Raw genomic sequence first — 18927 nt, 5'->3', positions numbered from 1 at the left:
ATTATGATTGTGAAGTGCAACCATTAATGAAGATCTGTGACCCCAGACCTCATTGAGTCTTTAATTCCAGGGTAATTAAGGGGCTGGTATTACCCTGGTGAGGGGAACTACAGCCAACCCCAGCTGTGCAGTTCTGATGATATTGTTTATAATTAGTGTATTAAAAGAGGCAATTTACGACATAGTTTGTAGCTGTGCACAAGAGTGTGGGCTTCTGTTGCATTCTCTGTCTTAAGAAGGGAGATTCAAAGCAGCTGTCCTCTATCACTTCCTTTCACTGTCACTCTCTTGCTGTCCTTCTCCCTCAAAATTTGAATGTAGAATTCAAATACTGTGCCTATAGAATGACCAACCCATCCTGAATGCATTGCTTTTCTTCCTGCCACAATCCAGTGTAAATATCAAACACAGAGTGTAGTTAATGTACATTGGAAAAAATCATGACAGTGATGATGGTTGGAGATTCAAATGGTTTTGACTAACATTGCGCTGGCAGGCTCTCTCAAGCCACCGTGGTGCCTATATACAAACCAGTAATGACACATGTGAGTTGAGATGGACAAGGGATGCTAGTCTAGCTCCCCGTTCTTGCAGTGACCCTCTCTTCCACTCCAGCAACACCCCTTCTCCATTCCTTTAACCTCTCCTCAGTCCTGGGATCCGGAGCTGGAGTGGGGGATCCCCCCTGGGCTGTGGGCGGAGCCCCGGCCCATCATCTCCTGGCCCCACTCGCGGTGGCTGGACTCCTGCAGGCCCCGGCCCGTGGTCTCAATGGGCAGAGCACAGGAGGCGATGGCAGCCAGAAGGCAGCAGCAGCAGTACACTGAGAGAGTCAGGTACACAGACGACTCCAACATGACCTGCAGGACAGGCAGAGGAAGAAACAAACGGAACAGCAGCCTCTCTGCAGCGGCGTGAGGGAATACTGTCAAAGACTGAATGAAAAGTATTATTTGTGTGCCTTCCTCTATATCCTCCCTGAAGTGATTTTCAGTACACGTTTAAGTAAATAGACTTTATGTTGGTTGACGGATGCTTGGTAATCTTACCTGTGCAACAAAGGGTGTGATGAGGGCACCAACTCTGGCCATTCCACTACTGGTCCCCAGACCTAACGCTCTGGTTGCTGTCGGGTACACCTGAGGGGGCAGCAGAGAGCACCATTACAATATAGCATTTATTTCAATTCAGTTTAGACACTCTTCTGTGTAAAGACCAACAACTATGTCCTTCTCCATCACTTTCTAGTTAGTTTGACCCATACAGACACTGTAATAAAAGGAACTTGAAAGGTGACTTCAGGCCAATCCACCTCCCTGCCATAAATGGCAATGGGACATAGTTATTCAATAGTGGAAAAAGAGACTGATTAACAGACTCCAGAGTTTAATCTGATTAGATATCAAAGTACTAGTGAAAATCAAGGCCAAATGAAAGCTAACTTTTTACAAACAGGACGATGGAACCACATGTGCTTCTATTGTCTGTGACCTGACCTCAGGGGTGTAGACATATGCAGCCTGGAATCCTCCTGCAATGAAGGCCCTGGCGATGAATATCAGTACTGTCAGGGAGGTCCTGTATCAGAGACACAACAATGCTGGTATTACCCCAAAGTTGAGTTGATTCACAATTTGATATTTTTGTGTACTTGACAATAGTCTGTATGTCATTTCTCTGTAATCTTCAGATGGATGAATGCCTCACCTCCCTACACAAGCGTAGAGGGGCACAATGCAGAGAGAGAAGATGAAGAAGCACAACGCCATAGTCTTTTTCCTTCCAAGCCGATCGATTGCCCACAGGGTCACCAGCAGGCCTACCCGACATTCAATACATGTTACAAAGTACATTGCAAGACACTTTGAAAACGCATACATAATCATGGACATTTACCAGCTCATACCAGGAGTTTGCCGTTTACCTGGGAATTCAGACAAGGTAGTCCACAGCAGGTCCTTGTAGTCGTCAGGGCTCAAGTATTTACACTCCAGGCTACACTTGGGATCCCTCTTGCTGCCTTTGGACACTAGAGGGAGACACAACACAAGAGAAAGCTGATGCACAGTTATTGCAAACCTGCAGCATCACAAGGTCCTAAAAAGGCCTTGAGACGTATATATTATAGACTTGTACACAGAACACAATCTAACCAGTAGTCAGGAAAACCTTATCATGATGAAAGCATCTCATAGCTGTTTTTAGTCCTATAATAGCATGTGAAGTAAATAGCATGTGAAGTGTTTGTCGGGAATGTCTGTTATCTGTTTCCTTTGCCCCCCCCCCCCCACACACACCCCCCCTCCCACACACCATTTACGAATTAACCGACTCAATACATTAATGTCAATTAGTCGAGTTTATAGAGTGTTTGGTCTAAAAATGGCCATGGATTCAGCACAGCAGGTCAATGTTGTCCTTGAGAGTGCTAGTGCTGATGTCAGAGGAGCAGTGACTCACCCCCACACGTCCCCCCCTCCTGAAACAGCTCTGTGGTGAGCAGCACCAGACCGTAGTAGGAGAAGGCATTCGAGAACCTGAGGCACATCAAACAAAGCACTCATTCACTGGATCCCCACGGGGAAAACTGGGTTAATTAAAGATGTAGTTCTTATGTGAACGTTTAATCAAAATATGTAGATAGTATTTATGTTGGAGAGATGTAGGAACATTTTGAGTTCAGTCATCAGAGGTCATTTGATTATTACAAATGAAGATATATTTCTTTTTTCCTAGTTAAAGGTTGTTCACTCGTTTACCAGATAAACCACAGCAGAACCGTGGTGCAGCGAAACTGGGGTGAGAACAGGTCCTGAATCTTCCCACGATCCTCCTGATCCAGACAGTCAAGAAAGAGCACAAGTAAACAACTGAACAATAGGACTAGATTATAAAACAAATTAGAATCTGTTCATCTTACACTGTACATTAATATTACATTTTTTAACACACAGTGTGTGTTATGGGCAGGCCATACCTGTCTTGCAGCGATGAGTTTTCCCAGGGGCATGGGTACTCCATTCTCCGTGGCGATGCGCTTCAGGGTGGCCAGAGCTTTTTCCTGGTTCCCTGTCAGCACGTCGTAGCGAGCGCTCTCTGGCAGCCACTGTCCCCAAAACCAAAGTGTCAATCATTTCATAGAAGAGAAACTGATGTCAAGCTGAATGGGATTAGATTAACTGTTCTTCCTCCTACTCACAAAACTGAGGATGGCAAAGATGAAGAGGGGAACGGTGGAGAGGGCAAGCAGCCAGCGCCAGCCCAGAGTGGGCATCACCAAGATGGCCAGCAGAACCTCAAACACTGTGCCCAGCGCCCAGAATATCTGCAGGGGGCAGCAACAGACACATGCAAGGGTTGGCATGACAAGTTCTCTGGCACATTCAAGCAGAATTAATTGATCCAGCTCAGAGGTCCAGTCTGCTCCCCAGGGGGCCACACATCTGTCATCAACACGGACACTCACATACAAGTGGACTGATTTGCACCACCATGAAAGATTTGAGTTGACAGAGAGGGAAGGAGGAAGGGGAGGAAATCAAACAGTTGGCTTCGTCCTGCCACTGAGGTGAAGCAGTAGTGAAGGTCGTACCTCTATTAGCAAAATGCAGGTGGCTCTGGACCTCATAGGGAGAAACTCTGCATACAGCGTCACCCTAAAGGGAGAGATCAGTCATCATTCCTGGGTGGATAGCGCTCATGAAACAAGCCGTTACAGATCAGTCATACTGTCGCTATGGCTACATTATCGTGTCAACAGGTAGAGACAAGACACACTTACGACTGTGGGGCTCCTCCGATGCCGAAGCCCACCAGGGCCCGGAGGAAGAGGATCCAGCCGTAGACGGGGGCGAAGGCGCTCATCAGGCCGTAGAACATGGTCCACAGCACGCTCAACTTCAGACCCTGTAGGAACCCACAACCACACATCACCACCCCGCGTCTGCTGCTGCTGGCCACCTGCTCTCAACCCTGACACATACAACTGCAGATCAATAAAGCTGTGCCTGTTCTGTCCTGAAACAAAAATGTTATTCCTGTTTGATACTTTGAAATGACTGACTCATTGAGGCTGTAATACATGATGTGTATGTATGTGTTCCTATCCTTTATCATTTACATACAACATATCTATAGAACTCACAGTTTTTCTGCCATACTTGTCGGATATGTTTCCCCAAAGGGAGGAGCTGATCATCATTCCAATGAACACCACCTGGCATAGAAAAACAGGGAGGGGCATCAAATACTGGATGTAGAGACCTTCAACCTGCTAGACCTGCTAGCCCTGCTAGACCTTCGACCTGCTAGACCTGCTAGACCTGCTAGACCTGCTAGACCTTCGACCTGCTAGACCTGCTAGACCTTCGACCTGCTAGACCTGCTAGACCTTCGACCTGCTAGACCTTCGACCTGCTAGACTTGCTAGACCTTCGACCTGCTAGACCTGCTAGACCTTTCGACCTGCTAGACCTTCGACCTGCTAGACCTTCGACCTGCTAGACCTTCAACCTGCTAGTGCATACAATCACAACCATGTTCTGTATCATCCAAACCACCAGTACAATAATCACATCATGTTACTGATAAGCAGTGTTGAAAAGAAGCAGGCATTACCGAGGTGAGTAAAGCAACCTCCAAGCTCGGCAATCTCCATTCACAGTGCAGCTGAGGGGCCAGGATGCTGAGGATCATCATCTCCATGGCATCAGCCATCTGAACAAACCAGAGTCAGTGGCCGGCAGGACGGACATCAATGAGGTTAGGGTTAGGGTTAGGGTTAGGACACACTGGAGGAATAATTCTGCTCATACTGTGACACAAATTCATAACCATATGTACATACACACAATACAGATTTCATTCTATGTAATTGTAATGCTGTCGCTCTCAGCCGTTCTGTCCAGACTGTGGATGCTCACCCAGGCCAGACCAGTGAGGATGGAGAGTTTCCACTGGAACTTCCCAAAGCCAATGGCCTCCACAGCATCCTCCACCATGAACGTGTCTGGGAGAAGAGACATGGTGTCATTTATCCATAAATCCCATATCAACTCAAGTAACGCAATGCAGATAATGACTGAGAATGAATTGTGCATAACTAAGTTACAAATATGTTAACAATACTATTGCCCTTCTCATTACAGACTCTCAAAAGTTGACAGCCAGGGACAGGGTTTGGATGGGTTTCCATGGATAAAAGAGTTCTGAGTCTGGATGTGAGAGGAGTCTTAGAAGGAACACATTTATACCATCAGTTGGATTTGCAAACTCGCGAGGTACTGGTGCTCCATCTGCAAGAGCCACAGACTCCAGGTCAGTCTGCCCCTCATGGACCCGGACCTCCTGCTCTCTGCCCCCACCGTCGTCCTCGGAGCGCGTGCTCTCTCCCGTGCGCCGGAACTTGACCACGCTAAAAGAGAGAAACTCATGGAGATTAAAGCTCAGAGCGTTGTGGGTTTGTGGGTTTGTGGGTTTGTGGGTTTGTAGCAACACTGAGCTGAATGAGGCTGAGAATGAGGGGCTGTTTCCTAGGTGATCCAAGCAAGTGGACATTTCCACACTACTGTTCTCACCCAACAGGCTTGTCTGGTCATTGTTGAACTGATCCTCAAATGTTAAGATAATACCGAGACATGCTATATGTTTTCTGTAAACATATCTTATAATCCACTCCTTTTCTGAGATCAGACTGCTCTGAGATCAGACTGCTCACACTGAAAAGAATATGGAGGCAGCCAGTGATGTCTTAATCACTGTAATTACAGCACAGATCTGCCGTGACATGAATACTGCTGATCACCAAGTGAGGTGCCTAGATATTTAAATGTCTTGTTTCCTGTCCTTCAATTTCTTTCAGTAGAGGATGATACAATATCTATCCCACATACTGTATTTAGATATGGAGAAGGATTGCTTCAAGATCTAGTATCTTCTTCTTATGCAATAACATTGAATCTGCAAACATTCTGCTAGGAGAATTAGTACTGTGAGTACAGTCAAGAGACAGAGAGGGGGGGTGGGGGGTTGTGGCCACAGTCACTTATTGCTTGATTTCTTGTCTCTGTTAGATAGCGACTGGGCCTATTACCAGATCACTGTGTTGCTGTGACATAGACAACGTTAGGTAGGGACCATTCACACATCAGTGAGGAGAAACTCAATGTGGGGAATAAGTTGGAAATTGCTAGTGACTGACATCTGACTTGTGTGGTCAGCTGGTTATGTGAGCAAACCAAACTATGTAAATTCACAGAAATCTATTTACCTTTTTTGCAACAAAATTGAAAATGAGGTTCTGGTGTAAAATAAGATGCATTATATCGATTCAACACATTGAACATATTCATATGAGTAGGCCATTTTAATAGGGATACCACAACTAAATTCATATATTTTCCAACATTATATCTATTTAGTATATAGCATATTATATATGAACAGTTGACAGGCTATAGAATGTTCGGTCATATGTGGGTCAATTCAGTGGTATAGTTGTAAATGAAGAAGTGAGTATACTTAGGGTTAGGGTTAGGGTTAGGGTTAGGGTTAGGGTTTCAGGAAGACAGAACTAACCAATAAATGCCTAATTGTAGAAGTGTGGAGGCCAATATGGTATCAAGCTTTACATAACAATACGTGTGTTACAGTAAGTTGCCTGCCCCTAACCATCTTTTAATTAGGCCTACATCCAGGCTAACCTACATTCCAGTCAAAAATATGACTGAAATTTCCATCAAACCAATGATGACACTGATATTATTATGTCAAATATTTGTATTTTTTTGGAAGGGGGTGTGAACTGCAATGGGCTGCAAGCTCAACAGCAGAGCATGCGTTGATCTGCTACAATTCACATCACTGCCAAATAATGCGTATATATTCAAAATACTGACTATAGAGTAGACTACGAAGTCAAGTGTCCATGTTGGGAAGTTAGAAGGATGAGCAAACTGGTTCCAGACTGCGTGCAGCCCGGCAGTCCGCCAGCCAGTCTGCTCATTCTGGCTGCAGTAACTGTACAAGTCTCCAAATCTGCTCTCATCTCAACACAGGTTCACTTGCTGTAAACAAACATCACTCTTGAACAGGAACACAGTCGACTTCTGCGTCGCATATCGCTTTGCACAAGATCCATAGGCCTAATTCTAGCCCACGTATGTATCGTTGATGAATTATAGGTGTGTAGACGCAAAATCCCGACCAAAGTAAGTGGGTCTACGGCGGGTACCTGCGTATGGCCTCGACTACACAACTGGGTCGATTGGTTTACCAAACCTGTCCTTGCCAAACAAAATGCACCGTCAGTTCTCTACATCATCCTGTTTTCGAAGCTAGTGGCCTATTGCCTATTGAGGAGTAAAATGTTGCCCGTAATAAATCATATCTGCACGTCGGTTTGTTGTATTATTTTCTGTCAACCCCGAGCGAAGTCTAAACCACGGCAAATGTGCGAAGAAAAGGCTGCGTCCGAGGCGACAGATCAGTGAAGCAAAATGGCCTAATGAGTTAAAATGAGAAATGGAGTTTTAACATCATTGCATTTGAATTGCATACTCACGGAAGCTGTCTTAACTGGAACAAATCATCGTCCATGTTTGTGGTGTTTATTGGGTCCCACAGTGTTTTGTCTCATTGCCGTTACATTGTTGGAATAAGGAGCGGAGATTTCAGCACCGGTTGGCGGACAGCGGCCGTCCTGTTCTCAGCGGAGCGCCACCGAGTGTTCACACCGCTTCCCGTGTCGCGTCACAGCGACCAACGACCAGCGACCTCAGCCTTCACAGCTCCTGTCTAGGATTTTATAGACTAATTAACAAACTATTATAGCCTATTTGGACACAGGCTAAAAAGACCAACCGCAACGTCTCCTATAACGGTGTCTTGCTATTTTTTTTAAATATTTTGCTATTTTGTAAATTTCTTGTCAATATTTGCTATTTGTTTTTTATGTCCATGCACCAACCTCACCAAGTCAATTTACTGTATGTGCAAATATACTTGGCCAAATAAAATAATTCTGATTCTGATTCTGATCTAGTTGCTGGGTCGATAATGTGTGTTACAGCCTCGAAATTAGGCCTAAGTGTTTACTTCGATCTGTTAAATATATATCAAAGAACATTCATTATTTCCAAGTCATGAAGTGATAAACCTTGATGTAAAAAGGTGGATCTTTCTTTCAATGTACAATGCCAAGCCAGTTAGGCAACACATCAACACTTACCTACAGGTCTACATGTTGTAGTCCATCATAACACACCAGCCTACATGACACACATGTAGGAGATGAAGCTGATGAGGGCCAGAACACTCTCATAGAACACCCTCATAGAACACTCATAGAACACTCATAGAACACACTCATAGAACACACTCATAGAACACTCTCATAGAACACTCATAGAACACTCTCATAGAACACTCTCATAGAACACTCATAGAACACTCATAGAACACTCTCATAGAACACTCTCATAGAACACTCATAGAACACTCATAGAACACTCATAGAACACTCATAGAACACTCTCATAGAACACTCATAGAACACTCATAGAACACTCATAGAACACTCTCATAGAACACTCTCATAGAACACTCATAGAACACTCATACAACACTCATAGAACACTCATAGAACACTCTCATCAGGGCAGTACTTTATAGAGGCTCAGCCATTTAGAGCTGCTCAATCCTGTTAGTCTTGGTGTGCTGGTGCGCAATCAATCCCTCTCTCTCTAACACACACACACACACACACACACACACACACACACACTCTCACTCTCTCTCTTTCTCTTATACAAGCACACACACACACACACACACACACACACACACACACACACACACACACACACACACACACACACACACACACACACACACAATATGACATATCTTTTTTTAATACACAATGTGTGTGTAAAATTAATGTATTTAACAAGTCCGAATGTGAAGGTGACACACTGCCATCATTTTGGGGGTAGAAGTGACAACCCTGAAACAATAATCTGAGGAATCTGCGCAACACTGTTTGGAGTGAATGTGACGCCTGCGAACGGGCCATTACCAAATACATTCACTTCCGGTACTGCATTGTTTACGTTCCCCTTACAGACATTGGTTCCGCAGACGTTGGTTCCGCGCAGCAGGACGGAGCTCCAGGATGCCGTGGTGTCGACCTGAAGCCTCGGAAAAGCTGGTTCGGGAGTTTCTGAGCTCCGGATCGACCGTCAGGTCAGACCTGAATCCTGGCAAATAAACTCAGGATCTTTATGAGTATCAAATGTTCTCTGTTAAACGGGGTGGAGGAAACGGTCAATCCGCTGCTGAATCAACATTTGCCGTTAGCTTGCTGCTGCACACACACACACACCTTAGCTAGCAGCTCACCACACACACACACACAGCAGTACAACTACATCAGCTAGCTAGCCAGGTAGCCAGTTGATCATCTCAGATCTACTGAACAGGGAAGACCAGGCTGGCTGCGGAGTGTTAGAATAGACCGGCTGGAAGAACAAACTTTGGATGTGAACAGCTCGACAGTGTGACTGAGATTAGTTCCAGACACCGAGCTATCTTAGCCAGCTAGCTCCTACTTTAGCACGGTGCCTTGTGTCGTAGCTAACCGGGGAGAGAGGCTCCTCAGGCCGGCCAGGAACGAAGGAGAACGGCTGAGAAGAACCAGGGATCCAGGGAGGGATAGTACAGCCTACCACGATAGCAACTTAGCATCGGTATGTGGAAACGTATGGAAACCGTCGTGCCGTGGTTTGTAAATAACCCGCTTATCTTCCATGGAGTGTGAAAGGGCTCAGGGGCAGATTAGGTCTGATTTTTCCGGTGTGTTTGCGATCAGCCGTGGATTAATCACAGAGAGTGCGACAGAGTCAAGATGTGTCATTTAGGGAGGGAGGGAGGCCAGCCCTGGTCGGCCTGATGGCCGTGGTTACCCGGTCAGGGTGACAGTCTGGGTCCTTACCCGGTCAGGGTGACAGTCTGGGTCCTTACCCGGTCAGGGTGACAGTCTGGGTCCTTACCCGGTCAGGGTGACAGTCTGGGTCCTTACCCGGTCAGGGTGACAGTCTGGGTCCTTACCCGGTCAGGGTGACAGTCTGCAACAAGCCTTTAAGTCATTCAGGACCAGGCTGAGTGCAGCTCCTTTGCTCCACTTCTCTGTGTAGTTCTGCTGCCCTGCACACGGTTAGTTAGGACATACCTGTTAGATAGACTAAAGGTATTTCCCCAGTAAGTAAGCCCTTGTCACTTCAGCCAGTCCTACTTTGGCTGGCTTGTCATGCACATTGACTCACTGCAGGGCTGTCCTTAGCATTACTCATTGGTGCTGATGTATTTCAGGAACAAAATGATGAAAAACTGGGGAGTCATTGGTGGGATAGTGGCTGCTATGGCAGCCGGAGTTTATGTTCTATGGGGTCCGATCACAGACCGCAAAAAGAAGAAGAAAGGTAAGGTCTTTTTTTTTTTTGGTAAGGCATGTCACTAGTTAATATTGTGTACATAGATAACTATGAAGGGTGCTTTGTTAAAACTATTCTCTTCCATAGGTATGGTCCCAGGCCTATTGAATCTGGGCAACACCTGCTTTATGAACTCTCTGCTCCAGGGCCTGGCAGCCTGCCCCTCCTTTATCAGGTGGCTGGAGGAGTTTACAGGCCGCAGAAGAGTTTCTGAAGCCGAGCCAGAGAAACACAAGCAGCTGTCCAGGACTCTCCTGCAGCTCCTCAAAGGTACTGTGATCTGTGATCTGTGGGTGATTTGAATACCTGTTAGTGCCATTTGTCGACTCTGACAGTGAAGTATTTTCTATGCAGCTCTGTCAAGCGATGACCCTGGGGAGGAGGATGTGTTGGATGCAGGGGGCCTCCTGGACGTCCTCAGACTCTACAGATGGCATATCAGTTCCTTTGAGGAGCAGGTGAATATGAATATAGCATCAGTTGTCCCTACTCTCTGAAAATATTAGGCTCATAGCATTCATTATCTTTCATTCTCTCAATTGTGATCTTGTTATTGCTAGTATCTATTTAGCTTTTGGTAACATCACAACACTTCAAAGCTGTCATTCAGGAGTTTCCTGGTATATTAATATCAGGCCTCTCTACTGTCCTTAGGATGCCCATGAGCTCTTCCATGTCCTTACTTCCTCTTTGGAAGAGGAGCGAGATCGGCAACCCAAAGTGACCCACCTCTTTGATATTCAGTCCCTTGAGGCAAGTTGCTCTCATCCCTCCCCTTCAACACCCACTCAGCTCAGCTGGACTCATTCTCTCCCCTTCAACACTCAAAGCTCAAGCCAGTTCAGCTAGACTGTCGGTGTGATTATGATGCAAGTTAACTGTATTAATGCAGTCTGAGTTCCTCTGTTCCTTTGTATTTTCCTCAGAGTCTCCCAGAGTTAGACGAGAAGACCTTGAGCTGCAGGAGTCGAGGTCAGGAGGCAGATCGTAGTGGAGAATATTAAACCAGAGAGAAGTAGGTTTTGGTCCAATATAATATAAATTTTTGCTCTTGCAGGCCCTCTTCATCCGATACCAAGTCCTTGGAAGTTTCAACATCCTTTTCACGGCCGTTTAACCAGCAATATGGCATGCAAGCACTGCGAACAACAGGTGATTTTTTTTTCCAAGACATGTGAATGTAACAACATTTTGGACAATTATATGTAGGTCTACTGTTGATTCTGTTGATTGTTGTGTATTTGTGCTACTAATAGCCTTACTTGTGTGCAGAGTCCAGTGCGATATGACTCGTTTGACAGCCTGTCCTTATCCATCCCCTCACCTCAGTGGGTAAGAAACATGGGAAAAGGGTTTGTTCCTGCCGCTGCTGTTCTCTCCATAGAATGGAAAGCCTGGCACTTTGTAAAGAGTTTGTCAGCTGTGTGCTGAGGAGTGATGGAGTATGTTTCCCTCAGGGTCGGCCGGTGTCCCTGGATCACTGTCTCCAGCACTTCATCTCCTCAGAGACCATAAAAGAGGTGGAGTGTGAAAACTGCACAAAGGTACTCCTCACTCTTACCTTGTCTGTGTGTTTGTTGGCTTAGACAAAGTTCCATCTGTGAACCTGTAAGTTTGATGCCCCTGATGGAGTCATTTAGTGAAAGCCACATGTGAGACATTACAGTTTGAACAATAAGATGTGGGGCTGAAGATACATTTTTTTGCCCTTTAAAGAGGGAGCTTTTGTTTAACGATAATAGGAAGTTCCAGAAGATATTTAGCAAAATCCTATTGATCTGCTGTTGTGATGTCACCTTAGCTTCAACAAGGAGTCATAGTGAACGGGCATGTCCTGCAAAGCCAGAGGACAACATTCATCAAACAACTTAAGCTGGGAAAGGTAATTGTGATTAAATATTGTATTGCTTTATTCTTTCTTGCACTGTATGTCAATTGAATTCAAATGATGCATTTCACACTAGATATTGAGATCCATATTGCTGTGTATTTATGATTTGTCTGCTGGCCCTCACACTGATGTCAGTTATGCTATCTGTATCATGGTGTCTGTATCTGTATCTGTATCATGGTGTCTTTATCATGGTGTCTGTATCATGGTATCTGTATCTGTATCATGGTGTCTGTATCATGGTATCTGTATCTGTATCATGGTGTCTTTATCATGGTGTCTGTATCTGTATCATGGTGTCTGTATCTGTATCATGGTGTCTGTATCATGGTATCTGTATCATGGTGTCTGTATCTGTATCATGGTATCTGTATCATGGTGTTTGTATCTGTATCATGGTGTCTGTATCATGGTATCTGTATCTGTATCATGGTGTCTGTATCATGGTGTCTGTATCATGGTGTCTGTATCATGGTTGGTTGTGGCTTCACTCCTGGTCATCAGTATGTTGTCTCCTCCTGCAGCTCCCCCAGTGTCTCTGTATCCACCTGCAGAGACTAACATGGTCCAATGAGGGAACGCCCATAAAGAGACAGGAGCATGTCCAGTTCACAGAGTACCTGTACATGGACCGCTACAAACATGGTGCCGCCCTCCAGAGGCTACAGCGCATCAACTGCAGTCCCAAGCCCATTACAGCTGACGACCCGGAAGAGGCTCTGGACAAGACCACTCCCAACGGCACAGGTATGGTTAAATTGTTCTAAATTGTCCCTCTAATACAACTTTAATGGTAACTTTATCTTAATCTAATGGTACAGTTAACAAGCACAGAACACTGGCTGTGATCATGAGTGTCCCTACTAGGTTATTGGAAATTCCAAACTTACCATTATAGATGTATTTCAGAGATATAAACCCTTAAAACCAGTAAGAACACACTGCCCTTATCAAGTATGTATGTGTTGTTACAGATGTAGGACATCAGAACAACAACAAACATCTGTCCAATGGGACTTGTCCATCTGTTCTTCTCCACTCTGCTGGTCTGAGCTCACAGCTAAGCTTCACATACGACTACAGGTAAACAACCTCATCATCTTTCACCTCAGTTTCATATTGATAAAGACTTTTTTAAACGTTTAGAATGATATTGTCGGCCACCTCTTATTGTTTGTTGTACCTGGTCTCCGCAGCCCTTCAGAGTTCCTCTTCCAGCTGATGGCTGTGCTGGTCCACCATGGTGACATGCACTCAGGACACTTTGTCACCTACCGCCGCTGCCCCCCCCCACTCCGCAGCCCCCCGCCCTTCAGCTCCCAATGGCTGTGGGTGTCAGATGACTCGGTGCGCAAGGCCAGCCTGCAGGAGGCGCTCTCCTCCAACGCCTACTTGCTCTTCTATGAGAGGGTCCGACGGCCCGGCCCGGCGATGCGCTTGGAGGAGGATGTCCAAGATCCCTGAGCCAGTTCTGTTACTTTCCTGTTCACCACGACAGCCATGTGTGCCACAGAAAACCTTCCTCTTAGGAGTTTAGTCCTCTGGCCCAAATGACCTGGACACTTGGATGTTACTGACCACCTTGCAAGGGAAGAGCAGAGTTTTATCATGGTTGCTGTAAAAATACTGAAGTTTATGATCTACTTTGAGCCCTTAAAATATGAATGTCCACTTTATCTTTATTAAGATTTAGGGGGAACTACAACATCTTAGACCCCAAAGATGGCAGGAATTAATTTGTTTTTGAAAAAATGTGTCAGAGAAAATGTAAATCATAATGACTACTATCTTATTTGTCTTTGGCCCATGGGTAATACATTATGTCAGCAGGTCAAAGAAGAGAACTTTTGGTATTACATTTAAAAGACATCTTTGACTTATGGGCAAAGTTTTATGAAATGTCAGTTGAGGTACTTGATGCATATAATGGTCTCCAGCCATTTCTGTCTGGAATTAGCTATTTTCAGTATAAATGTATTTGAAATAATGCAATGTTAATTGACATTGTAAGCTGCTGAATATTTTATTTTTTCTAATTGTGTAACATTTGAATTATAACATTGTCATAATGTGTTTAGCTGCACAGTTTAGGTGACATTTTGTAGAATTAATTATCTGCAATTGCACCTTGATCATAAGTCCCATGGTAAAAAACTAATGGGTATACTCTTACTTTTCCTCCTAAATAACAATATTGAAGGATCATGGCAATTAAAATATTGGTTTTATACTGCAGTAATTGCACAATATCAGTATTTCAAGTGGTCAAAGTCTGTTATGAAAGGCTTTGGAATTGATTGAAAATGTAACTTATATCCTAAAGATCCACATTTTTGCCTCATTTGCCAAAGTGTTTCAAACCATTGTAGCCCTGTATGACTACAAAATCATTGATTCCCCTTCTCTCTCCCATACCTGTTTGCCAATCAATTTGCACTAATGTATATTTTAAAAGATTTTGAGTGTATGTGTGAGATTTGTCAAGAAGTTGATTGTGTTTTCATAGATTTTCAATAATGAAAAATATAAAGTTCTGCTCATGAACCTTGTTTGTCTTTCTCTTACTAATAATGAGACATTTTATTTTGAACATGCTTTTTATTTACACAATCTCAAAGCACCTACAGTAATAAGGATTTAAATCCTTGCTCTTACCTTACCAAGCGACTGATGAACTTTACTCATGTCATTCTTATACCCATGAATTGGACCTTGAACAAAGAAACATTCAGCAAGAAATGTTATCAATTTTTCAGTGGAAGTGGATATTGTAAATCTTATATTAGCACAGTTAAGTTTAAGACAATAACGATTGAAAGGTCCTCAAAAAGCATTCCCTTGCTTGTCTTGCAAGTATCATGATCTCCTCGGCTAGACTTTGCCTTAGTGAGGGTTAGGGTTAGGGTTAGGGACTAACCCTAACCCTATACAAAGCTGTACCAGACTTATACAAAGCTATACCAGACTTATACAAAGCTATACCAGACAAAACCACATTTTCTTTCATGAGCGGAAAGTTTATAATTGAGGAGTGGCTCGCAGGTGAGTGATGTCAGTCACAGTAAACTGACACTGTGTCTGGCTGACGGTCATTTGTTGACGTCTTGCCGGATGCGTCTGAAGGTGAGGTTGATGCGGGCCGTCAGCACCCTCCTGCGGGCAGGCAGGCTGTGGTACCAGTAGGTGTTGGTGGGTGCGTTCATGAGGAGCAGGCTTCCATGGGCCAGCTCCAGCTTCACTGGGTCCATGTGCCGCTGGCATTGTCTTCCCCGTGCCTCTCTGTTTCGGAAGACAAAGTCCCGAGCTGCTCCAAGAGACACAGAGGCGATGGGGCAGAGGGGGTCCAGGTCCCTCTCGTCGTCACGGTGCTCCCCCATGTGATCATGCCCGTCTTTGTACCTAAAAGGATAAGCAGTTCCAACAGCGATACTCACACAACTTAGTACATTTGGAATATTCTATAGCATTGCATAGAAATGTAGACAGACTCACCTGTTTATCAGGACAAAATTAAAGGTTTGCCCAGTTGCCTTAGTGACTGCATCACGAATGCCCTCCAAGGTTGGAGTCCATGGGCTGGCTGGAAGACTCACCCCAGAATAGGTGTAGGTTAGTCTTGGGTCACCATAGGTTGCCTGCTTTCTAGGAACACTGTAGACCTTTCCAAACACCTGGATCTTTGTTTTATCACCTGTAACAAAAGAAGACGAGTCCAACTGCATACTAGGAAAACATTTAACATGTCAATCCAATGCATTGTGTTGGAAAATACATGCCTGTAAGGTACACTACTTCCTCCTCCAGTTGTGCAAAGAGGTGGTCTGCTTCCTCTTTAGGGAAGAGTAAAGCATAGTCACAGTCAAGTCCCTCTGCCTCAATCTTCTGCCAGGGAATAGGCTGAGAAAACTCAGCTGAAGCTGCATCATCCTTCTCATCCTCCTCATTATCAGTCTCCTCCTTGCAGTCCTTCTCCATCAGCGACCTCCTGCTCACCAACAACATTACAACATTACAACATCAGACCAGAATGACGAGATGCTTTTTCTAAACCTCCCACTTCATGTCCCCTACGTCACGTCCTTTACGTCACGTCCTCTACGTCAGCTTGTTTTGGCGGGACCAGACGGTCACGTGGCCGAGGCTCCGCCCTGCAGTCAGAACAGAACAGAAACCTGAACATGAACAGATCTAAACATCATCTAAACTTCACCTAAACATCATCTAAACTTCACCTAAACCTCATCTAAACATCATCTAAACATGATCGGACAGAAAACCATCAATTCTTTTTTTGCGCCCGTCTCTAAAAAGAGAACTTCAGAAGAGCAAAATCAAACAGAAGAAAATGCCGAACAACAACAACAACACGTGAGCCTTTCAGCAGCGTTACTTCAGCTTCGGAACGTGTCTAGTTCTGTTACATACCGTCTCTAATGTTACATACCATCTCTAATGTTACATACCGTCTCTAATGTTACATACCGTCTCTAATGTTACATACCGTCTCTAGTTCTGTTACATACCGTCTCTAATGTTACATACCATCTCTAATGTTACATACCGTCTCTAATGTTACATACCGTCTCTAATGTTACATACCGTCTCTAATGTTACATACCGTCTCTAGTTCTGTTACATACCGTCTCTAATGTTACATACCGTCTCTAATGTTACATACCGTCTCTAATGTTACATACCGTCTCTAATGTTACATACCGTCTCTAATGTTACATACCGTCTCTGTGATGACGTCGGTCAATTAAACTGTAAGATAAAATCTCCAAAACATCCAATTTATACAATCCAGGCAGACATGACACGCTAGCTAGCTACTGTGTTCCCGCGAGATGTTGACGTCTCAGCAGGGCGGGCTGTGTTCCCGCGAGATGTTGACGTCTCAGCAGGGCGGGCTGTGTTCCCGCGAGATGTTGACGTCTCAGCAGGGCGGGCTGTGTTCCCGCGAGATGTTGACGTCTCAGCAGGGCGGGCTGTGTTCCCGCGAGATGTTGACGTCTCAGCAGGGCGGGCTGTGTTCCCGCGAGATGTTGACGTCTCAGCAGGGCGGGCTGTGTTCCCGCGGGTCAGAGGAGTGGAGGAGCTGCTGTAGTTGTGGACACGTGTCTGGTTGGAGGAGCTCTGAGGGACGGGAGACTGTTATTAACCACCTGTGTCTTAATAACACGCCTGCAACATGCTTGTACCGTACATGAGGCGTTCTGCCAGAATAATTGTAAATGTACCAGCAGCCCTACTACAAGTTTCAACAACATTGCGTTTTGCTCAATATACCAAGGTTGGACAGGCCAAGAAGTTGAAGTCATTGGATGAGGAGAAGCCGTCCTCTTCCCTGAGCCCAGAGCAGATCGATCGGATGGTCAGAAACAAGAGAGCTGCGCTCGCAAAACTCACACCGGACGGCTTTGGGGAGAGCTGGCAGAAGGGATTAAGCGCTGAGTTTGGAAAGCCTTATTTCAAAACTGTAAGAGGAGAAGTCTGTATTTAACCACATACACTTCTTGGGATGTTGCACTAAATAATTGTCCCTCTCTTTTATTTGTCACAGTTGATGTTTTTTGTTTGTGAAGAGAGGAAACGGCAGACTGTCTACCCGCCTCCTCAACATGTCTTCACCTGGACACAGATGTGTGACATCCAAGATGTAAGTTAAAACCTCCAACCTGGTCCTCGAGGGGCAAAGACACCTTCTCCTAACTGTGGCACAGTGTGTTTCAAACAGTCCTGACGTGATGATCCATGTTACTGAAAGGACACTTTCTGCTACAAGATGGCATACTGTAAAACAAACCATTTTAGTGCACGTGGATTCAGCAGTACTGAGCATGTGTTGGAGTGAGCACACTTTCATACTGTCAAACAATCTGTCTGTTTCTGCTTCGGACCGCAGGTCAAGGTGGTAATCCTAGGCCAGGACCCATACCATGGTCCAAACCAAGCCCATGGATTGTGCTTCAGTGTGCAGAGACCTGTCGCACCTCCACCCAGGTACAGAGCCGTCACAGTGGGACATGGATGCTAACCACCGTCGTAGTCATGCATGAATCTGTATTAGTCTGTAGGATATCTGCTTTTGATTCCACTATTCACTGACACAGTTGTCACATCTACTCTGGTTGTCTTGCAGCCTGGCGAATATGTATAAAGAATTGGCCTCTGATATAGAAGGCTTCAAACACCCTGGACATGGAGATCTGACTGGATGGGCCAAACAAGGTAATGTGAATGTTGCTTGCTTAATCACCCCCAGAGGGAACTTGGTCCCATAAAACCCTCAAATCTCCTCCTCTTTCTAGGTGTCTTGTTGCTCAACGCCGTTCTGACTGTTCGAAATCATCAGGCCAACTCTCACAAAGACCGGGGCTGGGAGACGTTCACTGATGCTGTGGTACAGTGGCTCAGCACCAACTCTGACGGCCTCGTCTTCATGCTGTGGGGGTCTTATGCTCAGAAGAAGGGGGCTACCATTAATAGGGTTGGTTTCATACATTCTTAATACATTTTGCTATGTCTTCATCTCACCTCCACTAA

The 18927-nt window shown here is 45.1% G+C and overlaps 4 protein-coding genes across 6 annotated transcripts in view; 2 read left to right on the top strand and 2 right to left on the bottom strand.

The window, feature by feature from the left end:
* Positions 1-647: 647 nt before the first annotated feature.
* Positions 648-7596, bottom strand: svopa (SV2 related protein a; the record flags this gene model as incomplete). The annotated part of the gene is made up of 16 exons (XM_083673103.1): positions 648-860; positions 1050-1139; positions 1497-1578; positions 1708-1819; positions 1925-2029; positions 2461-2537; positions 2760-2833; positions 2978-3106; positions 3200-3325; positions 3593-3656; positions 3782-3906; positions 4145-4216; positions 4618-4716; positions 4923-5008; positions 5253-5413; positions 7562-7596. The coding sequence occupies 16 exons, from the start codon at positions 7594-7596 to the stop codon at positions 648-650; spliced, it is 1650 nt and encodes a 549-aa protein (XP_083529229.1).
* A 1560-nt stretch (positions 7597-9156) lies between these two features.
* On the top strand, positions 9157-14925 carry usp30 (ubiquitin specific peptidase 30). 2 transcript variants are annotated; one of them, XM_083673636.1, is made up of 13 exons: positions 9157-9243; positions 10369-10478; positions 10578-10760; positions 10845-10948; positions 11145-11243; positions 11417-11462; positions 11548-11642; positions 11763-11822; positions 11948-12034; positions 12292-12372; positions 12906-13128; positions 13356-13464; positions 13578-14925. In XM_083673636.1, exons 1-13 carry the CDS (start codon positions 9173-9175, stop codon positions 13843-13845), a joined length of 1536 nt encoding a protein of 511 aa, XP_083529762.1. In that variant the 5' UTR covers positions 9157-9172; the 3' UTR covers positions 13846-14925. The 2 variants fall into 2 exon arrangements, with proteins under 2 accessions (XP_083529762.1, XP_083529763.1); XM_083673637.1 differs by lacking the exon at positions 9157-9243 and adding an exon at positions 9267-9746.
* On the bottom strand, positions 13825-17275 carry alkbh2 (alkB homolog 2, alpha-ketoglutarate dependent dioxygenase; the record flags this gene model as incomplete). 2 transcript variants are annotated; one of them, XM_083673640.1, is made up of 5 exons in its annotated part: positions 13825-13962; positions 15037-15780; positions 15874-16072; positions 16158-16366; positions 17117-17275. In XM_083673640.1, the coding sequence occupies 3 exons, from the start codon at positions 16354-16356 to the stop codon at positions 15471-15473; spliced, it is 708 nt and encodes a 235-aa protein (XP_083529766.1). In that variant the 3' UTR covers positions 13825-13962; positions 15037-15470. The 2 variants fall into 2 exon arrangements, with proteins under 2 accessions (XP_083529766.1, XP_083529765.1); XM_083673639.1 differs by lacking the exon at positions 17117-17275 and having other exon boundaries at positions 16158-16383.
* The window catches only part of unga (uracil DNA glycosylase a), a 3016-nt gene continuing 602 nt past the window's right edge, over positions 16514-18927 (top strand). The window contains exons 1-6 of the mRNA XM_083673638.1: positions 16514-16749; positions 17675-17860; positions 17945-18040; positions 18287-18384; positions 18524-18612; positions 18693-18871. Coding sequence (XP_083529764.1) covers positions 16642-16749; positions 17675-17860; positions 17945-18040; positions 18287-18384; positions 18524-18612; positions 18693-18871 — 756 coding nt within the window. The 5' untranslated portion in view covers positions 16514-16641. The remainder of the gene's footprint in view (positions 16750-17674; positions 17861-17944; positions 18041-18286; positions 18385-18523; positions 18613-18692; positions 18872-18927) is intronic.

Source organism: Argentina silus (assembly GCF_951799395.1).
Source record: "Argentina silus genome assembly, chromosome: 7".
NCBI classification, from domain to species: Eukaryota; Metazoa; Chordata; class Actinopteri; order Argentiniformes; family Argentinidae; genus Argentina; species Argentina silus.
This window is presented reverse-complemented; position numbering and strand designations above follow the sequence as displayed.